This window comes from Micropterus salmoides, unplaced genomic scaffold (assembly GCF_014851395.1).
Source record: "Micropterus salmoides isolate LMB-PRFRI ecotype aquatic unplaced genomic scaffold, ASM1485139v1 Ms_hic_scaffold_2, whole genome shotgun sequence".
NCBI classification, from domain to species: Eukaryota; Metazoa; Chordata; class Actinopteri; order Centrarchiformes; family Centrarchidae; genus Micropterus; species Micropterus salmoides.
In genome coordinates this window covers 52157106-52176542 of record NW_024041150.1, presented here as the reverse complement: position 1 = coordinate 52176542, position 19437 = coordinate 52157106, and the positions used below count along the sequence as shown (strand labels likewise).

The 19437-nt window shown below is 40.7% G+C and overlaps 2 protein-coding genes across 2 annotated transcripts in view; one reads left to right on the top strand and one right to left on the bottom strand.

Annotated features, from left to right (window-relative positions):
• The window catches only part of LOC119912613 (butyrophilin-like protein 2), a 566400-nt gene that overhangs the window by 489233 nt on the left and 57730 nt on the right, over window positions 1-19437 (bottom strand). The gene's annotated exons all lie outside the window — the stretch shown is intronic.
• On the top strand, window positions 1522-17958 carry LOC119913342 (zinc finger protein 836-like). Its single transcript, XM_038732751.1, has 3 exons — window positions 1522-1530; window positions 3415-4535; window positions 15517-17958. Exons 1-3 carry the CDS (start codon window positions 1522-1524, stop codon window positions 16283-16285), a joined length of 1899 nt encoding a protein of 632 aa, XP_038588679.1. The 3' UTR covers window positions 16286-17958.

Here is a 19437-nt window from a genome sequence, read left to right as displayed (position 1 = left end):
TGTATTATAATAAAATGTTTTATTAAATTTATCTAACTGTAAATAATTTTCTCGGGCTTAAAATTCATACAGATTTTGCATTATACGGCAGCAAAGTTGGTATTGAATTTCATCCAAGGTGGTATTAAGGTCTTAAAGTCTTAAATTTAACTTTGAGAATTCCGTGGGTACCCTGAAGAAAGCACTAAGAATGGGAAATTTGATATGGGCTCATTAGTGACCTGTCTAGATTGTTCTTTTTTTTTTTTTTTTTTACCTGAGAGGAGAGACATGTTGACAATTTGTAGTAAATCTGAGGCCATGCATTTAGACACATTTTTGAAAAAACCTGTTGGCAGAATATCGAGGCAGCATGAGGAGGATTTCAGATGTTGTATTATGTCCTCCAGGTTTTTATGGTTAATAGAATCTAATTGTCTCATGCTATATGAATTGTTTTTAAGTGGACACAGGGACAAGACATATCCTGTTACTGACATGGAGGCACTGATTGCTTGTCTAATTGTTTGAATTTTGTCTGTGAAGAAGGAGGTAAATTCATTGCAGGCCCTGGTGGATAGAAGTTCAGAGGCTACAGACACAGGAGGGTTGGTTATCCTGTCGACAGCAGAAAACGTGCATTATTAGTGTTTTTGGTGATGATGTCAGAGAAGAAGGACCGCCTTGCATTTCTCAGTTCTAAATTATAAATGCGAAGTCTCTCTTTATAGATGTCATAATGAACCTGGAGATTTGTTTTCCGCCACCTGCGTTCAGCTTTTCAACACTCTTTTTTGAGTTCTAACCAGCGTGGCATTTCTCCATGGAGATCTTCTCTTACCAGAGACCACCTTCACCTTGGCTGCTGCAATGGCATCAAGAACATTTGTAATTTTAGAACTGAAATTATCTACAAGCTCATTGACTGAGACCTGTGAGAGGGCGGGTGTTGAAGAGAAAGCCTCAATAAATTTTTCACTAGTGTTTTCAGTGATATGCCGTTTTGTGATCACCTCTGTTTGTACATTTGTGTGCACGCAGATAGCACTCTCAAAGAAAACACACAGTAATGATCAGAGAGCAACATCCTCCAGACCCTTGGAGATGACCAAAGTGTGACCCTTATTGTGCGTGGGCTTCGTCACATGTTGAGTCAGTCCATAATTATCAAGAACACAACACAGTTAGTTAGTCCCTCTGTCCTGGGGGTTGTCAACATGGATTTTAATTATATTCAGTATTCAAAAGTATTTCTTAAACGATGCTTTGAGTACTAAAATCAGCATTAGCTGCAGCCCCACAGGCTAGTGCTCTTGATAGGCCACACTCGCGTAGCACTGAGATCATAAGTGTTTAAAATATGGCAATAGAACTATGAATTGTTATCGGTATCACTTTAAGGGTACTGGTTTTGGCACTGGTATCGTAAAATTTTAAGTGATAATCAACCCTAACAGTGGCACTGGGGCTGATGATGTGCAATTACTAAAACTGTTTACAGTTAATCTTGCACTGCATCAAAGGGACAATAACTCCCTTAAAATGTTTGAGGTACAGAGGAGCCTAGTATTTATTTTCATTCTTTAGAGACATTACACAAGACTAATAAGGTAAGCAGAGTTGTAAAAAATCTTGAATGTTCCTGTAGTTACGCAGTATTATTAGGCAGGTAGCAGGGATCGTCTGAGCTACAGAGAGAGCTGGAGGTGAGTAAAAACTGTTTTGCAGTGAAAAAGTAGCTGCCTGCTCTCATCGGCTGGATGTGGATGTTGAGTCAGCCAACTCTTCAAAATATTTGGCGTGCTAGATATCTGGCAGATGTCGGCAATGTCTCAGAGAGCTGTTTTGATGTGTCATTGTGTAGTTCACACATAACGACTGGCGAACGCTGATTTACCCCCGATCAGATCCAGACGGTCGCAGAGCTCGACGAGCGGCAAATCGGGCTAAAAATCGTGTAGCGTGAACTAGGCTTTAACTTATCTAACACAGATAATCACTGTCTCATTTTAAAATGATGTGTTCCTATGAGGACCGCCTTCAAGTGTGTTGTCTGTGTCCGCACAGAGGTCGCTGCTGGAATGCGCAAGTTTTATTTTGTGCACATGCATATGAACGCATGTTCATGCACGCTGCGGTTATCTTTACCGAGCTAAAGTTTATAAGCACTGTTGCCCATCAGAATTTATCAAACGTAATAAATAGTTGCTGCCGGGAGCTGCCTAGCCTGGTCAGCAAGACAGTCTAGAGATATCAGGGTTCCTGTGACTCCTTAAAAAGTCTTCAAATAAAATCAGGGGAATTAATCGTGTTATATTGACTGTAAATTTGCTGTAGGTATTAAATTTGCCGATGGTGCATTTAAGGCTGAAGAAAAGAAAGTGCTAATTTGTTCGTGATTCAAATCAATTTAATCAAATATTTATTGAACACTTGTTAATTTGTTGAGGAAAATTGTATCAGGATAATTATCATTATTGTTTTATTGCCCAGCCCTAGTTTCCATTAATAAACGGACACAATCAGTTCTCCAAAAACATGATCAATAATCGGCGCTATTTGAGCAGGTTAATGCACAACACTGAATGGACAAACTTTCTAGGCGCCTGTCTGCGCTGTCAGACTTTTGTATTTATTTGCAGAAGATTGCGACCGGTACATATTTCCGCCCAAGTAGTTGTATGTTAATTGACAACGCATTTACATCCATGTGGTCATGGTGTCCCTGACCTCCAGAGGTCATCTTGCTGATCGGATCACAATCTGTCCTCAGTGCGTCTTGGTTGCATTTACACGTGTACTTTCATGTGGTCAAGTGCTACCCGGTCACAATCTGATCACCCAAAAAGCATTTTAATGCAGCTTCTGTGCCCTGATTCGGAATATGCAAAGTCATTCACCTGTGGTGACAATATATAAAATGACATTGCCTTGTTTATTAAAAGAGAACACACATCTCTTTTCTTTCAAAGCAATTTTCTCAAAATTGAGAAGAAAGTTTTTTCTTTTCTTGTACCCAAAAGGATAAAGTTTCCTTTTACATCTTCTCATCAAAACATTAAACTGGCTTTCACCTTTGACACGAGAAGCTCCAGCTGCCGTGTGTTGATTAGTCTGCAAGAATTTGTTGTGAAGTTATTTATTCCTGTGCACTGAGTAAATAGATGTGTGATGATGTATTGTGTTCAAATAACTGAATAAAATGTTACTCCACACTGTTACCCAGCACTTAGAAAGAGAGAGAACATGCAGTGGTTCATGGACTGCTTAATTGTCACAGCAATGACTTTGATCAGCACACTTAAATATTATCACTGTTGTTCGTCAGTGTTTACTCAATGTATTTGTTACACAGTTAACAGTCTGTCACAAATTATCGAGAGGCATAATAAAGCATTTCATTCTGTCCTTTTCTCTGTATTTCTGTTTATATAGAAGCTGAGGGGAAGAGAAAGACTCACACTTCACCGCTGTCAGCACTGTGACAAATCCTTCGCAACATCTAGATATTTAAAGATTCATCAGAGAGTTCACACTGGAGAGAAACCGTACAGCTGTGACCAGTGTGGGAAAACTTTCACTCAACCTGGTAACCTAAAAGTGCACCTACGTGTTCACACTGGTGAGAAGCTGTACAGTTGTGACCAGTGTGAGAAAGCTTTCAGTCAACCAGGTCACCTAAAAGTGCACCTACGTGTTCACACTGGAGAGAAACCATACAGCTGTGACCAGTGTGGAAAAGCTTTCACTACATCAAGTAACCTAGAAATTCACAGACGTGTTCACACTGGAGAGAAACTGTACAGTTGTAACCAGTGTGAGAAAGCTTTCAATCAACCAGGTCACCTAAAAGTGCACCTACGTGTTCACACTGGAGAGAAACCATACAGCTGTGACCAGTGTGGAAAAGCTTTCACTACATCAAATAACCTAGAAATTCACACACGTGTTCACACCGGAGAGAAACCGTACAGGTGTGACGAGTGTGGGAAAGCCTTTACTCAGTCAGGAAGCCTAGAAAGCCACAGACGGGTTCACACTGGAGAGAAACCATACAGCTGTTACCAGTGTGGTAGATCTTTCACAAGATCAGATGTACTGAAGTTGCACCGCCTTGTTCACTCTGGAAAGAAACCGCTCTGCTGTGACCAGTGTGGGAAAGCTTTCACTACATCATGTGACTTGAAAACACACATACGCGTTCACACTGGAGAGAAACCGTACAGCTGTGACCAATGTGGAAAAGCTTTCACTACATCAGGTCACCTAGAAACCCACCGCCGTTTTCACACTGGAGAGAAACCGTACTGGTGTGAACAATGTGGGAAAGCTTTCACAACATCAAGTCAACTAAAAACCCACCAACGTGTTCACACTGGTGAGAAACCGTACTGGTGCGAACAATGTGGAAAAGCTTTCACTACATCAGGTCACCTAGAAACCCACCGACGTGTTCACACTGGCGAGAAACCCTTCTGGTGTGAAAAATGTGGGAAAGCTTTCAATACATCAGGTCAATTAAAAATCCACCAACGTGTTCACACTGGAGAAGAACCGTAAAACTGTGACCAATGTGGGAAAGCTTTTACTTCGCACTGCATTGTTCTAAACACATTATCATGTGACTGTGATGCAGTACATTGACTCATTTGGCAGACACTTTTATCCAAAGCGACTTATATTTGAGGAACAACATACAAGCATCAACAGAGCATCAACTACACATCTACAACTGACAGTACATACTAGTAAGAGCAGCAAGAAATACTAGTAAGAGCTCACAGTACATATCACATCAATGGGGTAGATACCTAGGGGAAAAACTATGCCTTTGGTGTGAGAGACCCGGGTTCAATCCCCCACTGTGACCCATCCACCATTGTGTCTCTGAGCAAGACACTCAACCCCTCGTTGCTCCAGTACGACCTCTGACATGTATAGCAATTGTAAGTCGCTTTGGATAAAAGCGTCAGCTAAACAAATTAGTGACTTGGCCATGGGTAGCAATGGTCACTCAGTATTGGAGTGAAATGAGTCCTTTTGGGCTCATCAAAATTTGATGAAAATGGATGGGTTTGGATTTGTTTAGAGTACCTACACACCCAAATTCTGCCAGCTCTCTCCCTGCATTTAAAAGATGCAGCAAAGGACTGCACAGGACAACCAGAGTAGGGGCCGTGGCCTTGTGACAGAGTTGTGCCTGAGGTGGGGGGTAAACGGACAACGACCAGCCAGTGACAGACTGAGCACTGCTCAGCGTTAGGGCTGGGTATCGTTCAAAGATTTTTAAATGTTGTGCATTAACCTCTACTTCGATACGGTTCCTGAATGATACTTTTTCCGATACCAATTTTATTCTCAACAAACGGAGAACCATTGTTGTTTGTATAAAGTAACTTAATTATCACATTATTATCATTAATAGTTTATTTTAATACGTGTTCCTTTAAAAAATGCTACTGCTTGTCAAAACCAAGACATATTTTCAATGTAACATAGACCTATATTCTGTTTTTGTTGTTTTTATTCCTTTCTTTATTTTTTGTTTTTTCATTGTTTATTAATTATATATTTTTTATTGTTTATATGTCAGTTTGTGCTCTGACAACATTGCAACCTAAACATTGATGGCAATAGGCCTGAGAGAAAGAGAGAGAAATCTCTCATCTCATGGAAAAAATATTCAACAAAGAGGTAGTATATGACGCTTGTATTTAGACTCATTTATTACAGATGTGTTGCCCATGGTCAAGACTAAACTTCACGCTTGATGAAATATTGCTTCATACATATATTCTTGTTTGAGCTGTAGTTAAACACATTTTCATTAAATAATCTGTATTTTATAGATATATTCACTGCTTTTATTTTGTATGAATGTGGTTTTGTTCAGACTGAAATCAGTTGGTGTAACACCCAACGTTAACACCCTCTGGACCTGTGGACTGAGCCCCAGCGGACGTTCAGGTTTATAAAAGAAGGGTGCAACGGGTACAGAATATGGTGTTAAACAGGCCTTGGGGCTAAATTAAGGCTGCAGTATCAATAACAAGATCGTTTCAGTCCGTCATGTTTATCGATAAGCACAGAAAGCGTTTTGGGCTGATTTCACTGTCATTTTTAAAACATGGACATGCATTTAAGTCCAAATTTATCCCAATATAGACAAACACTGTCAAAAGTTTATTACCAACAATTATGGTGGCCTAGTGTTAAAATGAAATGTAAAAAAAATACACGTTTACTGACACTGGTTATCCAGGACGGCCATTGTTGAGACCAGATTACCCAGAGAGACCCAGTTAAACCAGTTTCAGGATTCATTTCTGATTTTGATTCCACACACATGGAATCATTTTCATTTGCTGAATCGTCATGAAGACTCTGACAGCCCATTTACACCTGCTATTAAAATGTTATTTGTATCCAGATAAGTTATCCAGAGTCCAAGTGTTGATCTTACCTTTGCGTTTACACCTTGTATTTTTAATGCCTTCTCATTATCCACATTGAGTTCGGATCTCTGTCCTCCAGTGCGTGAGTACTTTGAGGTGGCGGGAAATCATCTGTAGTTTGTCAACATGGCAGGTGTAGGATCATTAGAGATGCTATTACTGTACCGCCTGTTTCTACTTTTTGTCTGTCGCGGAAGGGGTCATTTTCAACGTTTTTCTATTAGGTGCAAACAGAAAAGACAACAGGCCCTATTTGCAGCTGTTGTTATTGCGGCTACTGTGAATGCCACAACAGTGAACCGGTCTTTGTGGGTGAGAGAACGGAGTAATGAGTGGTGGGAACGTATTGTCTTGGGGTCTTTTGGCGAAGATGACTGGATGGCAAACTTCAGAATGAGCCGACATTTGTTCGACAACATCTGCGAAAAGTTCTCATCTCTGGAATAAGTACAGCAACTGTATGCCACAGAGTCTACCAAATTGCCAGAGCGCTACGGCCTGTGTTTGTTCACTGCATTTAACTGCCCAAGGGACAAGGGCTTTGGGACATGGTGACCGCCTTTTAGGAGCGCTGGAGGTTCCCTCAGTGTGTGTGTGGCGTAGCCCCACATCATAACGCGACTGCCTATTTCAACAGAAAAGGTTGCCACTCGGTTGTGCTTCAAGCTGTTGTTGACCACCAGTATAGGTAAATATGAATGTCTCTAGGTCTCTAAAGTTCATCTAGGCCTACGTAACACAGCTTTTTATAACCTAGCCAAACCGCTAGCCAAGACTCCTGCTGCATAGATTATTAAGGGGAAGGAAAGAGGTGTTTACTCCAGACAAAATAGAACGATCAGGAATACTTCAACTACCGCCACAGCCAAGCTCGTATGACTGTGGAGTGTGCTTTTGGTCAACTCAAAGGACAATGGAGATGTTATTTTTATGTTCAAATCTTGCAAGTTCCACATGTAACAACGTGCTGCATTTTGCACAATTTTTGTAAAATTCATGCACAATGTTTTGATGAAACTTAGATGGAATCAGCCCATGAACATACACCCAATGACTCTGATCTCCCCCAACCCAGAGAGGCTGGGCCACATGCTGTCAGAGATGTACTGACCAGGCTGTTTTCTCAGCAGAGAGGACGTCAGTGACTGTCCACACTGAAGTAAATGTAATGAAAATGAGTGCAAAGTAGAGTCTTGATGGACACACAATGCATTTTACACACTGAACAGACATGACTGCATGTGATTTCTATATATGATCTAATGCTTTTACATTTTCACAGATTTAGTCACTCAATTTTTGTGTTATTGAAACTAACTTAAAGTTAAAATTTTTATTATATATAAATTCACAGTATTTCCACTCTAGCTATTTTGTTAAATTATCTTTTTGTGCAGTCCATTTTCACTTGCAAATTGAACAAAGTTACATTGGTAAACGGATGCATAAACTACTGGCAAACTTACTTACACTGAATAGATAAAAGCTGGAAAGCAAACCTTTATAAATGGGAGAAAAACACTTAAACAAAACCATCTATTCTCTGAATATATACTTATACTTGTTTATTGCAGCATCCTTTCCACTATGCCTCATTGCACTGTGTATATGTGTGCATGTATATGTACCTGTATATCATATCCACCTCTGACATGTACATATACCTTTGCACTCTGCTCACTGCACTATTTGTCAGTATGTCTATATTGTGTGTATATTTGTGTTGTCTACACTGAAGTCTGTGTCTGATTTAATCTTATTTTCATTATTGTGATTTTGTATTTTTGTATGTGTAAGCACATCGTGAGCAATGTACAATCCAGAGTCAAATTCCTTGTATGTGTACACATACCTGGCAATAATCATTTATAGTTCAAAACAGTTGCAAATGTGCCAATATTATGTGTATTATATGTGCTAATATTAAAATATTTCAAATATTAAAGAACAGCAAGTATTAAAACTGCAAGTCAGAAAATATACAACATTTAAATCAATCTCATGAAGAACATCCAAACAACTTAAGATACCTTTGACTACTAAATGCTAGCCAGAGTACGGACAATCTCTTCGTCCTCTTTTTCTTCCTGTGGCTTTGGGTTGCGTTGAGAAGGTGACACAGGTGGAGGGTTATGCACTGCCACTGGGGGTTCAAACTGCCCCAGAAGTTGGAGGAAGGACCGTTTGGTGCCCTGATCATGGGAAGGTGGTTGGTATTGGAGTCCACGGTGCATGTACGGATGCAGGAAAGGAAGTTGGGTCTGAGGTGTGAGAAAGTGTTGCTGATGGTGCTGTGAATTTTGGACTTGTGTGGTTATAGACTGCTTTAAAATTCCAAACATAGCTCTCTCATGCAGGCTTTTACAGTTCAGTGTAGCCACCTTTTTGTTGTTTACATGCAAACTTGCTAGTTCTAAGAATCCATGTAACATAAGGCCTAAGACAATTTAAAATGACCCACCAGCAGTCTGAGTATTTATTGGTATTATAATGTGTTTTGGGCAAAATGTTTTACTGGATTGGATGGTCTGGTCTGTATGCATTGATTGTTTATTGATGTGGTGATTGTATCTTGAATATATGCCACCACATTACCAGGAGTGACAAGGATAACGGTGCTTTATTTCCAATGCAGGGCCGTGTGTGGAACCATGAAATACCTGTGTGCACATTCATTGGGCACCATGACCTCTCCTTTTGCAGCTGCGGACAAAAGTGTTTTGTCAATACTGACGGTTTCCAATCGACAACCAAATACATGTGAACATGTATGCTATTGCCCCTCAATTCAGGCACTGCTTATCTAATTAGATTTTAAAAAAGCAATGTTTTCATTGAATGCTGATGAGTCTAAGTGTCTGAACATTGATATTAGATTTTATGATTATGAGCTGGGCTCAGTTATAAGAAGCATCTAGCCAGCAGGAAAGTAAATGGTGCATCAGCCGTTATGGTGGAACTATGTGCTGTGCAGTGATGAGAACCCTAACCTGCCCGACATAAAGGGAGACACAGTTAAAATGGTTTCCAAAGCTTCCAAGGCCCTCATGAGATCATTGCACTCAAAGGTGGAAAACTTATTCTGATGTTTATTACGACATCGAAATGTCACCAAAACAGAAAGCCATATTTGCAGAGTTTCAAAGTCTCATTCATTTTTCTTCAAACTGTACACCAGCCACACACATTTACACATGTGGTGTTCGGGTAACAATAATTGTGGAGGTGCTGTTTTCCTCCTACATGGCCTGCTGTTAGTGTGTGTGTGTGTGTGTGTGTGTGTGTGTTTGCATGTGTGTTCGAGATGTCTTTCTGTTCCCACCGTTCAGGCAGTGAAACCTGTCTGCTCCCACATTCCAGCACATTTTTATAAATTTGTTGTGGGTTAAGAAAATATGACAAAATATGACAAATTCTGACGGGTCCAAAATATAAACACATCAGCTTCCAGCATCTCCTAAATCCTGATAGTGTAGAAAGTTCTGACATGGTTTAATGTGACTCTTAGCTTCCTGTCAGTGGTTATGATTTACTACAGCTGCTGACTTCTCTGTGTCTGTAGAAATAAAGTTTGTTTGACTTCATGTATTTGAATGAGCCACAAATATCCAGAGAGCTGCAGCTGTTTGTGTTGCTCGGTTTGTACTTTGTGCTTTTAATACCTGCTGCTGCCACAGAGAAGAGATCCTCCCCAAATATTATTCCCAACTACCAGTATTTATTTATTAAGTGAGCATCACATCAACATGTTGTTATATTTCTAATTTCTTCTGTATTAACGGAGACTAAAGAGGTTTGCAGGCTACATTCACAACACACAGTTTTCCTTCAGTGGCTTTGTGTTTGCATCTGTTTGGGCTGCTCATTAATGCAGCTGAATAGCCAGCTGATGTCCACATGTTCAGCTCTCTGCCTCCTATTCAAGCTGATCACCTGAAGAGAGGTGAAAATGCGCATCAGTCGCCTTTTCAAGCAGCTGATCCCCATTTGAATAGAGAGCCGACCTGGACAAACACACGATGGCCCGTTAAGTGAACAAACAGCTTCACTGTGATGTTAATGATGTGTTTGGACTCTCTTAGCTGCCGAGAGAAGCAGCAGATGTTTGTGAACAAACTGTCTGTTTCATCTGATTTCACCATTTAAACAGTAACCGTAATATAGCTACTCCTTTGTGGCCCGGGGAGAAAGTCCCAGACTCCCTTCAACAATCCTGCAGTTTAGTGACTTGTTGAGTTAGAGGACACTTTAGAAACTTTGTGAAACGCTGTCTACGACTAATTCTTAATGATTCTGCCTTCCTGTAAATTCAACATTAAATGTAACACATGAAGTTATTTCTGTCTTTGTTGTACAAAAAGCTTCAGCAGGATATTTTCATGAGCCTCTGATGTGATAATAACAAGCGCTTCATTAAAACTCTGCTCTGTGTGAAGCACACTCCCTCATACACATCAAATATGATCAGCTGGTTTCAGGAAACCAACTAACTAAACTTCATCTTCTGCCTGAAATCAAGGAGCCATGTTTCTAAACGGCCTTAGCGACAGTAACTAAGGGGCGGGGCGAGACGCCGTGACATCGCGAGAACACTCCGCGGGATCCCGCAGCGCTCCTGTATCTCAGCCTGAAGAGCTCCGAGACCAGAATCCAGACTCAGTCCAGGACAACACGGTCCACCAGTCACAGCGGAGACCTGCAGGACGATGGAGAACCAGAACCCGGACCGCAGGAGCCAAACAGCAGCCTCGTGCTCTGATAGCACCGATGTTCAGGTCAGTGTTCATGACTTCATCACGAGACTAAAGACACGAGGAAGAGTCTCGAGGGTCCGTGTATCATCCGTTCATTCTGTTGTTAGAGATCAGAGCCTGAAAACCCGCTCCAGGGTTTGTGTTGACGTGGTTTGATTTCCAAAGTGTCTCCGTGATTCCTGTTTTCATCTTGAAGAGAGGAAGCTGAAAGAAAAACTCACGAGCGTTTCTCTTTACTTTGTGATGTTGGGTTCTGCACATGCGCGTGCAGCACGTGTCATGGCGGAGTGTCATGGTGAACCTTCACTGTGGCTTCACCGCTTGTTTCTTTGTTCTTGGGTTTCCCGCGCGGCGCATGCGCGGTGCAGCACGTGTCAAAGCGGAGCGCGCAGAACAATCAGTGGCCCAATCCCAATGTCCACCTTCACAGACTTTGAGGCGCGTTCCCACTGTCAAATCGTCAAGTGCGCGAGGGCTCTGTCGCGGACATTTTGAGCCCTTTATAGACCATTTTCGTAAGTCCGAATTTCTGCAGACTTTGGGTGAGGGAATTTCCCACAGTTCATAGCGGTATGACGTTTTAACTTAAACACGAAGTCAGAGGAATGCAGTTGCCGTATTACACACTTAGTTTATTCAACTATTTATTTTAGTTTTTGCTTAATGATGCTATTTGACCAACAATAGTATATTGATTGACAAATATGTGTTGACATTTAGGCCACCTCTCCTCCACTCTGTAGGGCGAGATGTGCTGTCCCGTTCCCGTATACAGCATTTTGAGTCCTCGCAGCCTCTTAAACTTAAACTTATCACTTTCCAAGTGACATCAGTAAAATCTGTGAGGGTTCAGGGCTTAGGGTTTGGGGGGGACATTGGGATTTGGCCAATGATCCGTCTGAATGATCTGTGAGGAGGATTTCTTGTTAACCTTCACTATGACTTCACTGCTAATTGTTTTGGTTTGATTGATTTGATCTGCTTTAGAAAAATATTATTAGGGTAATATGGGGTAAGAGCCCCCAGTTTAATTCTTAAAAAAACCACAATGTCCCAAACAAAATTCTCAACAGGTTCTTGCTGCCGCAAGTCTTACCCAGCTAAAATTTCCTCTGTTTCATCACAATTATTGTCAAGTTATTTGATCAAAGCAATTTTGACATAAGCTGATCAAATATTTCAGTAATTTAAAATAAGCTGTAGATACAATCTAATTGTGTTCAATTAAGATCAAATCAAAAGTCCACAATGTTGAGGATGAGCCATTGCATTTTGCTGCCCCTTTCGAATCACAAGCCTCGATATGCGCTTCACAAAAATCACCCCAGATTACTCGACACACTTCGAAGCCTTGAAACGGAAGGACACATCAGTACGATAGAATGCTTGATTCTCTTTCACGCTATCACAGTTGGTTTTGGTCTAAAATGGCACAAACAACAACATGGTTCTATTGGCTTTGTACTTTGCAAAAATGAACAGTATAAGTACTGTAGGAAAAGCAAGGATTATACCTAGCGTGCCTTTTTAAAAAGTCGTCTTTAGTGCAAAAGGGGGTTACAATTCAGATTACTTACAAAGATGTACAAATATGTTAAATGATGAATCTGCTGATGTTTTGTAAAAATGTTCTGGTGTTTGTATTGATGTCTCTTAAATTTAACCATGTAATAATTAGCCGGGTAATATCTGAATTATTCTGAACGACACTTCCCTCACCTTGTTACTATCAGGTATCTGTGAGGAATAATCCAAACTTTTCCAATAAAATATAACATTTATTTCTGAAACAAAGCACGAATGTTCTTATTATATTATGCCCTATCCACACTACTCCGTCTCAGTTTAGAAACAGAGAATTAAAACAGATACGATCTCTGTTCGCACCTGTGTTTTAGAGTTGATATCATTCTCCATTAAAACGACTGAAAACACACATCTAGTGGCCATACACATGAAGCAGATGGTCGATTTCGTACTTACAGAAGATTTGGTGAAAGTATAAAGTAATGCAGACGAAGAATCAAAACAGATTTTTCTGCATGGACAAATAACGTGCCAGTCTTCACTAAAACGCCCTCCGGAGTTTTAAAAATGAAAAACTTTAACAAAACAGTTCACCTCAGGACCGGGAGGTAGAGCGCACTCCTCTGTGGGTTCTCGTTTTGTCTTTAGTTTAGCCAAGCTTAACTTTCCTGTGTTTGAAATGCGGCAAGGTTTTACAATCACAATGTCTGGTCAACCATCGACCATCTGTCAGCCATCACCGATGGACGATGGCATTGTCTAATGCAGGGTTCCCGCGGCTCCTTTAAAAAGTGTTAAAATGTCTTAAATTGAAATCGGGGACATTAAGGTCTTAAATTTACCGCAAATTTCAAAATCTATAACTACAGGTTAAAATAACTTTCTGAAGTGTGTCTTTCACCGTGATTTGTTTTCCTCCATGGATTATTTACCTCTCTTCAGTGTCATGGGAGGTTCCCCGGCAGTCTGGGCCTATAGCAGCATAACTAAAGGATGGTTCAGGACTCACCTGAGCCAGCCCTAACTATAAGCTTTATCAAAGAGGAAAGTCTTAAGCCTACTTTTTAATGTGGAGATGGTGTAAGATAAGAAAGGTATTGTAAGCTCTTTAAGATGGTGCCTGACCATTAAGAGCTTTGTAGGTAAGAAGAATGATTTTAAATTTTATTCTGGATTTTACTGGAAGCCAATGCAGAGAAGCTAAGACAGGAGAAATGTGATCTCTTTTCCTGATTCCTGTTAGAACATGTGCTGCAGCATTCTGGATCAGCTGAAGAGTCTTAATGGACTTTTTCGAGCAGCCTGATAATAAGGAATTGCCGTAATCCAGCCTAGAAGTAACAAATGCATGGACTAGTTTTTCTGTATCATTTTTAGACCGGATGTTGCTGATTTTTGCAATATTACATAGGTGAAAAAAGGCGGTCCTTGAAATTTGCTTAATGTGAGACTTCAATGTCCTGATCAAAGATAACTCTAAGATTCCTCACAGTGGTGCTGGAGGCCAGGGCGATGCCATCCAAGGAAACTCTATCCAGATAATGCACCACGGAGGTGTTTGGGCCCAATAACTTCAGTTTTAGCTGAGTTTAACATTAGAAAATTACAGGTCATCCAGGTTTTAACATCCAGAAGGCACATTTGAAGTTTAGCTAACTGATGAGTTTCATCTGGTTTGATCGATAGATAGTATCATCTGCATAACAAAGAAAGCTTATGGAATATTTCCTGATAATATTCCCTAAAGGAAGCATATATAAAGTGGATTGGTCTGAGGACAGATCCTTGAGGAAGTCCATGACTAACTTTGGTGTGCATGGAGGATTCATTGTTAACATGTACAAACTCAAATCGATCTGATAAATAGGACTTAAACCAGCTTAGAGCGGCAGCCGGTGAGGGAGGAAGGAGGGAAAAAGCTCCGCACACCAAACATCTCGCAGTCTGCCCGCACCCCCAGAGTCCTTTAGGTGTGTGTAGTGAGACATAATCTGAGGGGGGAGGTGGAGGAGGTCATAGGGAGGCTTGGTAGGAATGGTCCAAATGCTGGGGCCAGGTTCCTGAAGGGCCCCAGCATTTAGTCCCTCAAGCCCAGGGCTAGAAGCAAGAGACCCTTGATCACCGCCAGCAATGGAATAAATTCAGTTAGGCTAAAGCTATCTGTCCATCAGGGAACTCAGTCAATCACAGAGTTGAGGCAGAGCAGCCAGGGGACATCAGTGAGAAAACCAAACCAGATATTTTCCATTAAATATGGAAATATAATATATCCAGTTTCCACAATCAGTGAATAAAGTTGTGCTTTTGTACAGTAAACAGTGGTGTGCAGTCCCAGAAATATATATTTTTTTACCCGCCGCATTTATTTGTACATTTAAGTAACAAGTAATCAGGTTACATTACTTTTATTTTGTGCTAATGGGATTACGTTACTAATAACATTTTTAACAATTGTACTGGATTACATTTTTAAAGTAATCCTCCCAACCCTGGTGATGATCAGTCAACTTGCTATAGAGGTCTGTGCCACCAGGGCCCTCTATGGACACACCCCTGCAGTTGTTTGTCACAGGTGGTAATGCATTAGTCAGACTTTAACATTGTGGGTTATTTTCCACAGACATGCTCTAAATATAATTTATGGTTCTAGAAAGCTTGCTCCACCATGACTTCTCACTCAGTGTCTTTCTCTCTGTATGTCCGATATAGAAATGGCGAGGACAAGATGTACTCAAACGTCATCGCTGTCAGCACATTGACAAATCCTTCACAACATCTGCAAATTTAAAGATTCGTCAGAGACTGTACAGCTGTGACGAGTGTGGGAAAACTTTTACTCAGTCAGGTAGCCTAGGAATCCACAGACGTGTTCACACCGGAGAGAAGCCGTACAGCTGTGACCAGTGTGGGAAAGCTTTCAGTAGAACTGGTGACCTGGCAATGCACAGACGTGTTCACACTGGAGAGAAACCGTACAGCTGTGAACAGTGTGGGAACGCTTTCACTAGAACAAGTGACCTGGTAAAGCACAGACGCATTCACACTGGAGAGAAACCATACAGCTGTGACCAGTGTGGGAAAGCTTTCACTAGAAAACATGACCTGGTAAAGCACAGACGCATACACACTGGAGAGAAACCGTACAGCTGTGAACAATGTGGGAAAGCTTTCACTAGAACAGGTGACCTGGCAACGCACAGACGCATTCACACTGGAGAGAAACCGTACAGCTGTGACCAGTGTGTGAAAGCTTTCATTACAAGAAGTGATCTGACAAAGCACAGACGCATTCACACTGGAGATAAACCGTACTGGTGTGACCAATGTGGGAAATCTTTTAATACATCAGGTTATCTTTATGTCCATCAACGTGTTCACACTGGAGACAAACCGTACTGGTGTGACCAATGTGGGAAGGCTTTTACTGCATCAGGTTATCTAAAGTTGCACCAACGCGTTCACACAGGAGAGAAGCCGTACAGCTGTGACCAATGTGGGAAAGCTTTCACTAAATCATGTTATCTAAAGTTGCACCGCTGCGTTCACACAGGAGAGAAGCCGTACAACTGACCAATGTGGAAAAACTTTTCTTAACATTCATTCTCTTAATACACAAGAACATTCACAATGCATTGTGCTAAACATTTCGTTTCTAGAGCCAAGCTGTGTATTGCCTCCTGCTTCTCCTCCCATTGCCCTAAATCCAAACACTTGTTATTATGTGACTATGATGGAGTAGTAACATGTGATGACACTTGGCTCACAAGAACGAGACGAGATTTCAATACTATTTTTTTAGAAATCAAGCTGAACTATATGAATTTATATGTCCTGCTTTCTGGTTAAAATGTCTGCAACAATTTATAGTAGAAATCTTTATCTAAAGGGAAAAATTCAGGTGGCAGTTGACAATTCAAATGCTACAGAACCTCAAGCAGTGCAGCAATCAGTCATTCTGTGCTGCTTTCAGATCTGTTTCTCATGTGATAAACTTTTCTCATGAAATATCATCCCTGCTGAGTCATAATTTAGTCTTCCCTCCTCTTTGTGTCTGTTTTTGGGGAAGGAAGCTCTTTAAATGTGCGTGTGGCACCTTTTCACCTCCAATGAGAAATGAAAAAAACTTCTGCCCATTCAGACTCTCTCTCACATATGTGTTCTCTGACATGTCCAGGAAAAAAATCATTATATTACGAGAGTAACTTCATCATTTAATGAGAATTCATAATATTTTAAGTCTACCTGCCCTTTACCCTGATGTGCATTACGTTTTTGCTCCGCTGGTAGTATCCCTTTCAGACCATTTGACTGACAAAGTTTTGGACTGCATGTTGTAAGTGAAACCAAAATTAAATGAAAACACATCAGGCAGAAATCTCTCCACAAATCCACACGTTAACTTCAGCACCTCAATCAAGTGCAGCTCACTGTCCCACACAGATCAAAGTCTACCAGCTACGTTACCACTTGGTCACAACTGTAGGGACTCCTTGTGCAAGAGCAGGTTCACTTGATTACCATCACGGCATACGCTGGTGTCGTTTCAGGTGGGAGGAGTTAATTTGCTCCACCAGCTGATGTTATCAATTATAAATTTGTTTTTCATTCCATGAGATAATTGTGTGTCTGTGACACTGATGATTTTGACCAGTCGGCCTGAATAATGCTTTGATCCCCTAGCTGGCTCACTACTAAAGAATGTCTCTGTTCTACAAAAACAGCTAAAGCTAATTTATTCTATCTACTAAGGATGTCTGCTTAAACAGTAAGATGAGAGCATTCATTGATGAACGGACAGTTTGTTATAAACTTAAAGTGACCATGGGACGGCCAAAGGGGGAACTGTAATGGAAACAAATGGATTTTACCTGTATGTACTTTTATTAATCCTCTATATGTCATTACCTTATGTTCTTTGCTCATCTTATGTGGTGTTATAATTTCCACTTAGTGTACTAGTGTTTTGATATAATGACCTTCTGTGATTGTTTTGTCTCAGGCTTTCCTGTAAGAAAGGAGTTTCCACTGTGGATCAAGGCTGAGAAAGGCTTTTCTGTTAGACTCCACAATTATTCTCTAGCATTAAATGTATTCTCTGTTTCTCTGGGTCAGACTCTAATCTCTAAACACCTCTGGTGAATGAGCTCTACCCAGGGTACCCCCGGGGTCTTAAAAGTATTAATATAGTGTTAAATTTTGAATTCTAAAAATAAGGTCTTAAAAGCATTAAATTTTATTTACATGGTTGTTGTAAATTCCGTATTTATTGCTGTGTTTTTTTTGTGCAGCAACGGTTCGGTGCTGAATTTAGTGTTTTTACATCAGGCACCTTGTTGGGCAGCTAAGAGGTCCTTGGGAACATAATATTGAGCCGTATGACATTCTGGTTCATTTCACAGTGATGTCAGTCTGTGTTTGTGATGAAGATGGGTTGTAACAATCCGTTAATGATTGGTAATTAGTTATTTTGATATGCATGCGCTAATATAATGTTACTAACGTAGCAGTGTTTATTTGATATTTAACGTGCTAACTGACTTGGTAATTTTTCAGTGAGTTAAATGTGCTCATTAAGCTAGCACACCTTCTCATGTTTATTGTCTTTTGTTTATTGCCGATACCAATTTTACGGAGTCAATCAGACCAATGTAAAGTCTCAGAACAGACAATAGAGATTAATGAAATCTGCATCTCCATAAAGTTGGTCAGCAGCAGGAAGCATGAAGTGCTCTAAAACGTCCTGGTAGACTGCTGCGTTGACTTTGGATCTCAGAAAACACAGTGGACCAACACCAGCAGATGACATGGCACCCCAAACCATCACTGACTGTGGAAACTTTACAGTGGACTTCAAGCAACGTGGATTCTGTGCCTGTCCTCTCTTCCTCCAGACTCTGGGACCTTGATTTCCAAAGGAAATGCAAAATTTACTTTCATCAGAGAACATAACTTTGGACCACTCAGCAGCAGTCCAGTCCTTTTTGTCTTTAGCCCAGGCGAGACGCTCCTGACGCTGTGTCTTGTTCAAGAGTGGCTTGACACAAGGAATGTGACAGCTGAAAACCATGTCTTGCATACGTCTGTGCGTGGTGGTTCTTGAAGCACTGACTCCAGCTGCAGTCCACTCTTTGTGAATCTCCCCCACATTTTTGAATGGCTTTTGTTTCACAATCCTCTCCAGGGTGCGGTTATCCCTATTGCTTGTATATTTTTTTTTCTACCACATCTTTTCCTTCCCTTTGCCTCTCTATTAATGTGCTTGGACACAGAGCTCTGTGAACAGCCAGCCTCTTTAGCAATGACCTTTTGTGTCTTGCCCTCCTTGTGCAAGGTGTCAATGGTTGTCTTTTGGACAGCTGTCAAGTCAGCAGTCTTCCCCATTGTGTAGCCAACAGAACTAGACTGAGAGACCATTTAAAGGCCTTTGCAGGTGCAGGATTTGAGTTAATTAGCTGATTAGAGTGTGACACCAGGTGTCTTCAATATTGAACCTTTTCACAATATTCTAATTTTCTGAGATACTGATTTTGGGGTTTTCATTAGTTGTCAGTTATAATCATCAAAATTAAAAGGAATGAACACTTGAAATATATCAGTCTGTGTGGAATGAATGTAAACATTATGCAAGTTTCACTTTTGAATGGAATTACTGAAATAGATCAACTTTTTGATGATATTCTAATTATATGACCAGCACCTGTATAGTTAAAGCAGCCTTTAGA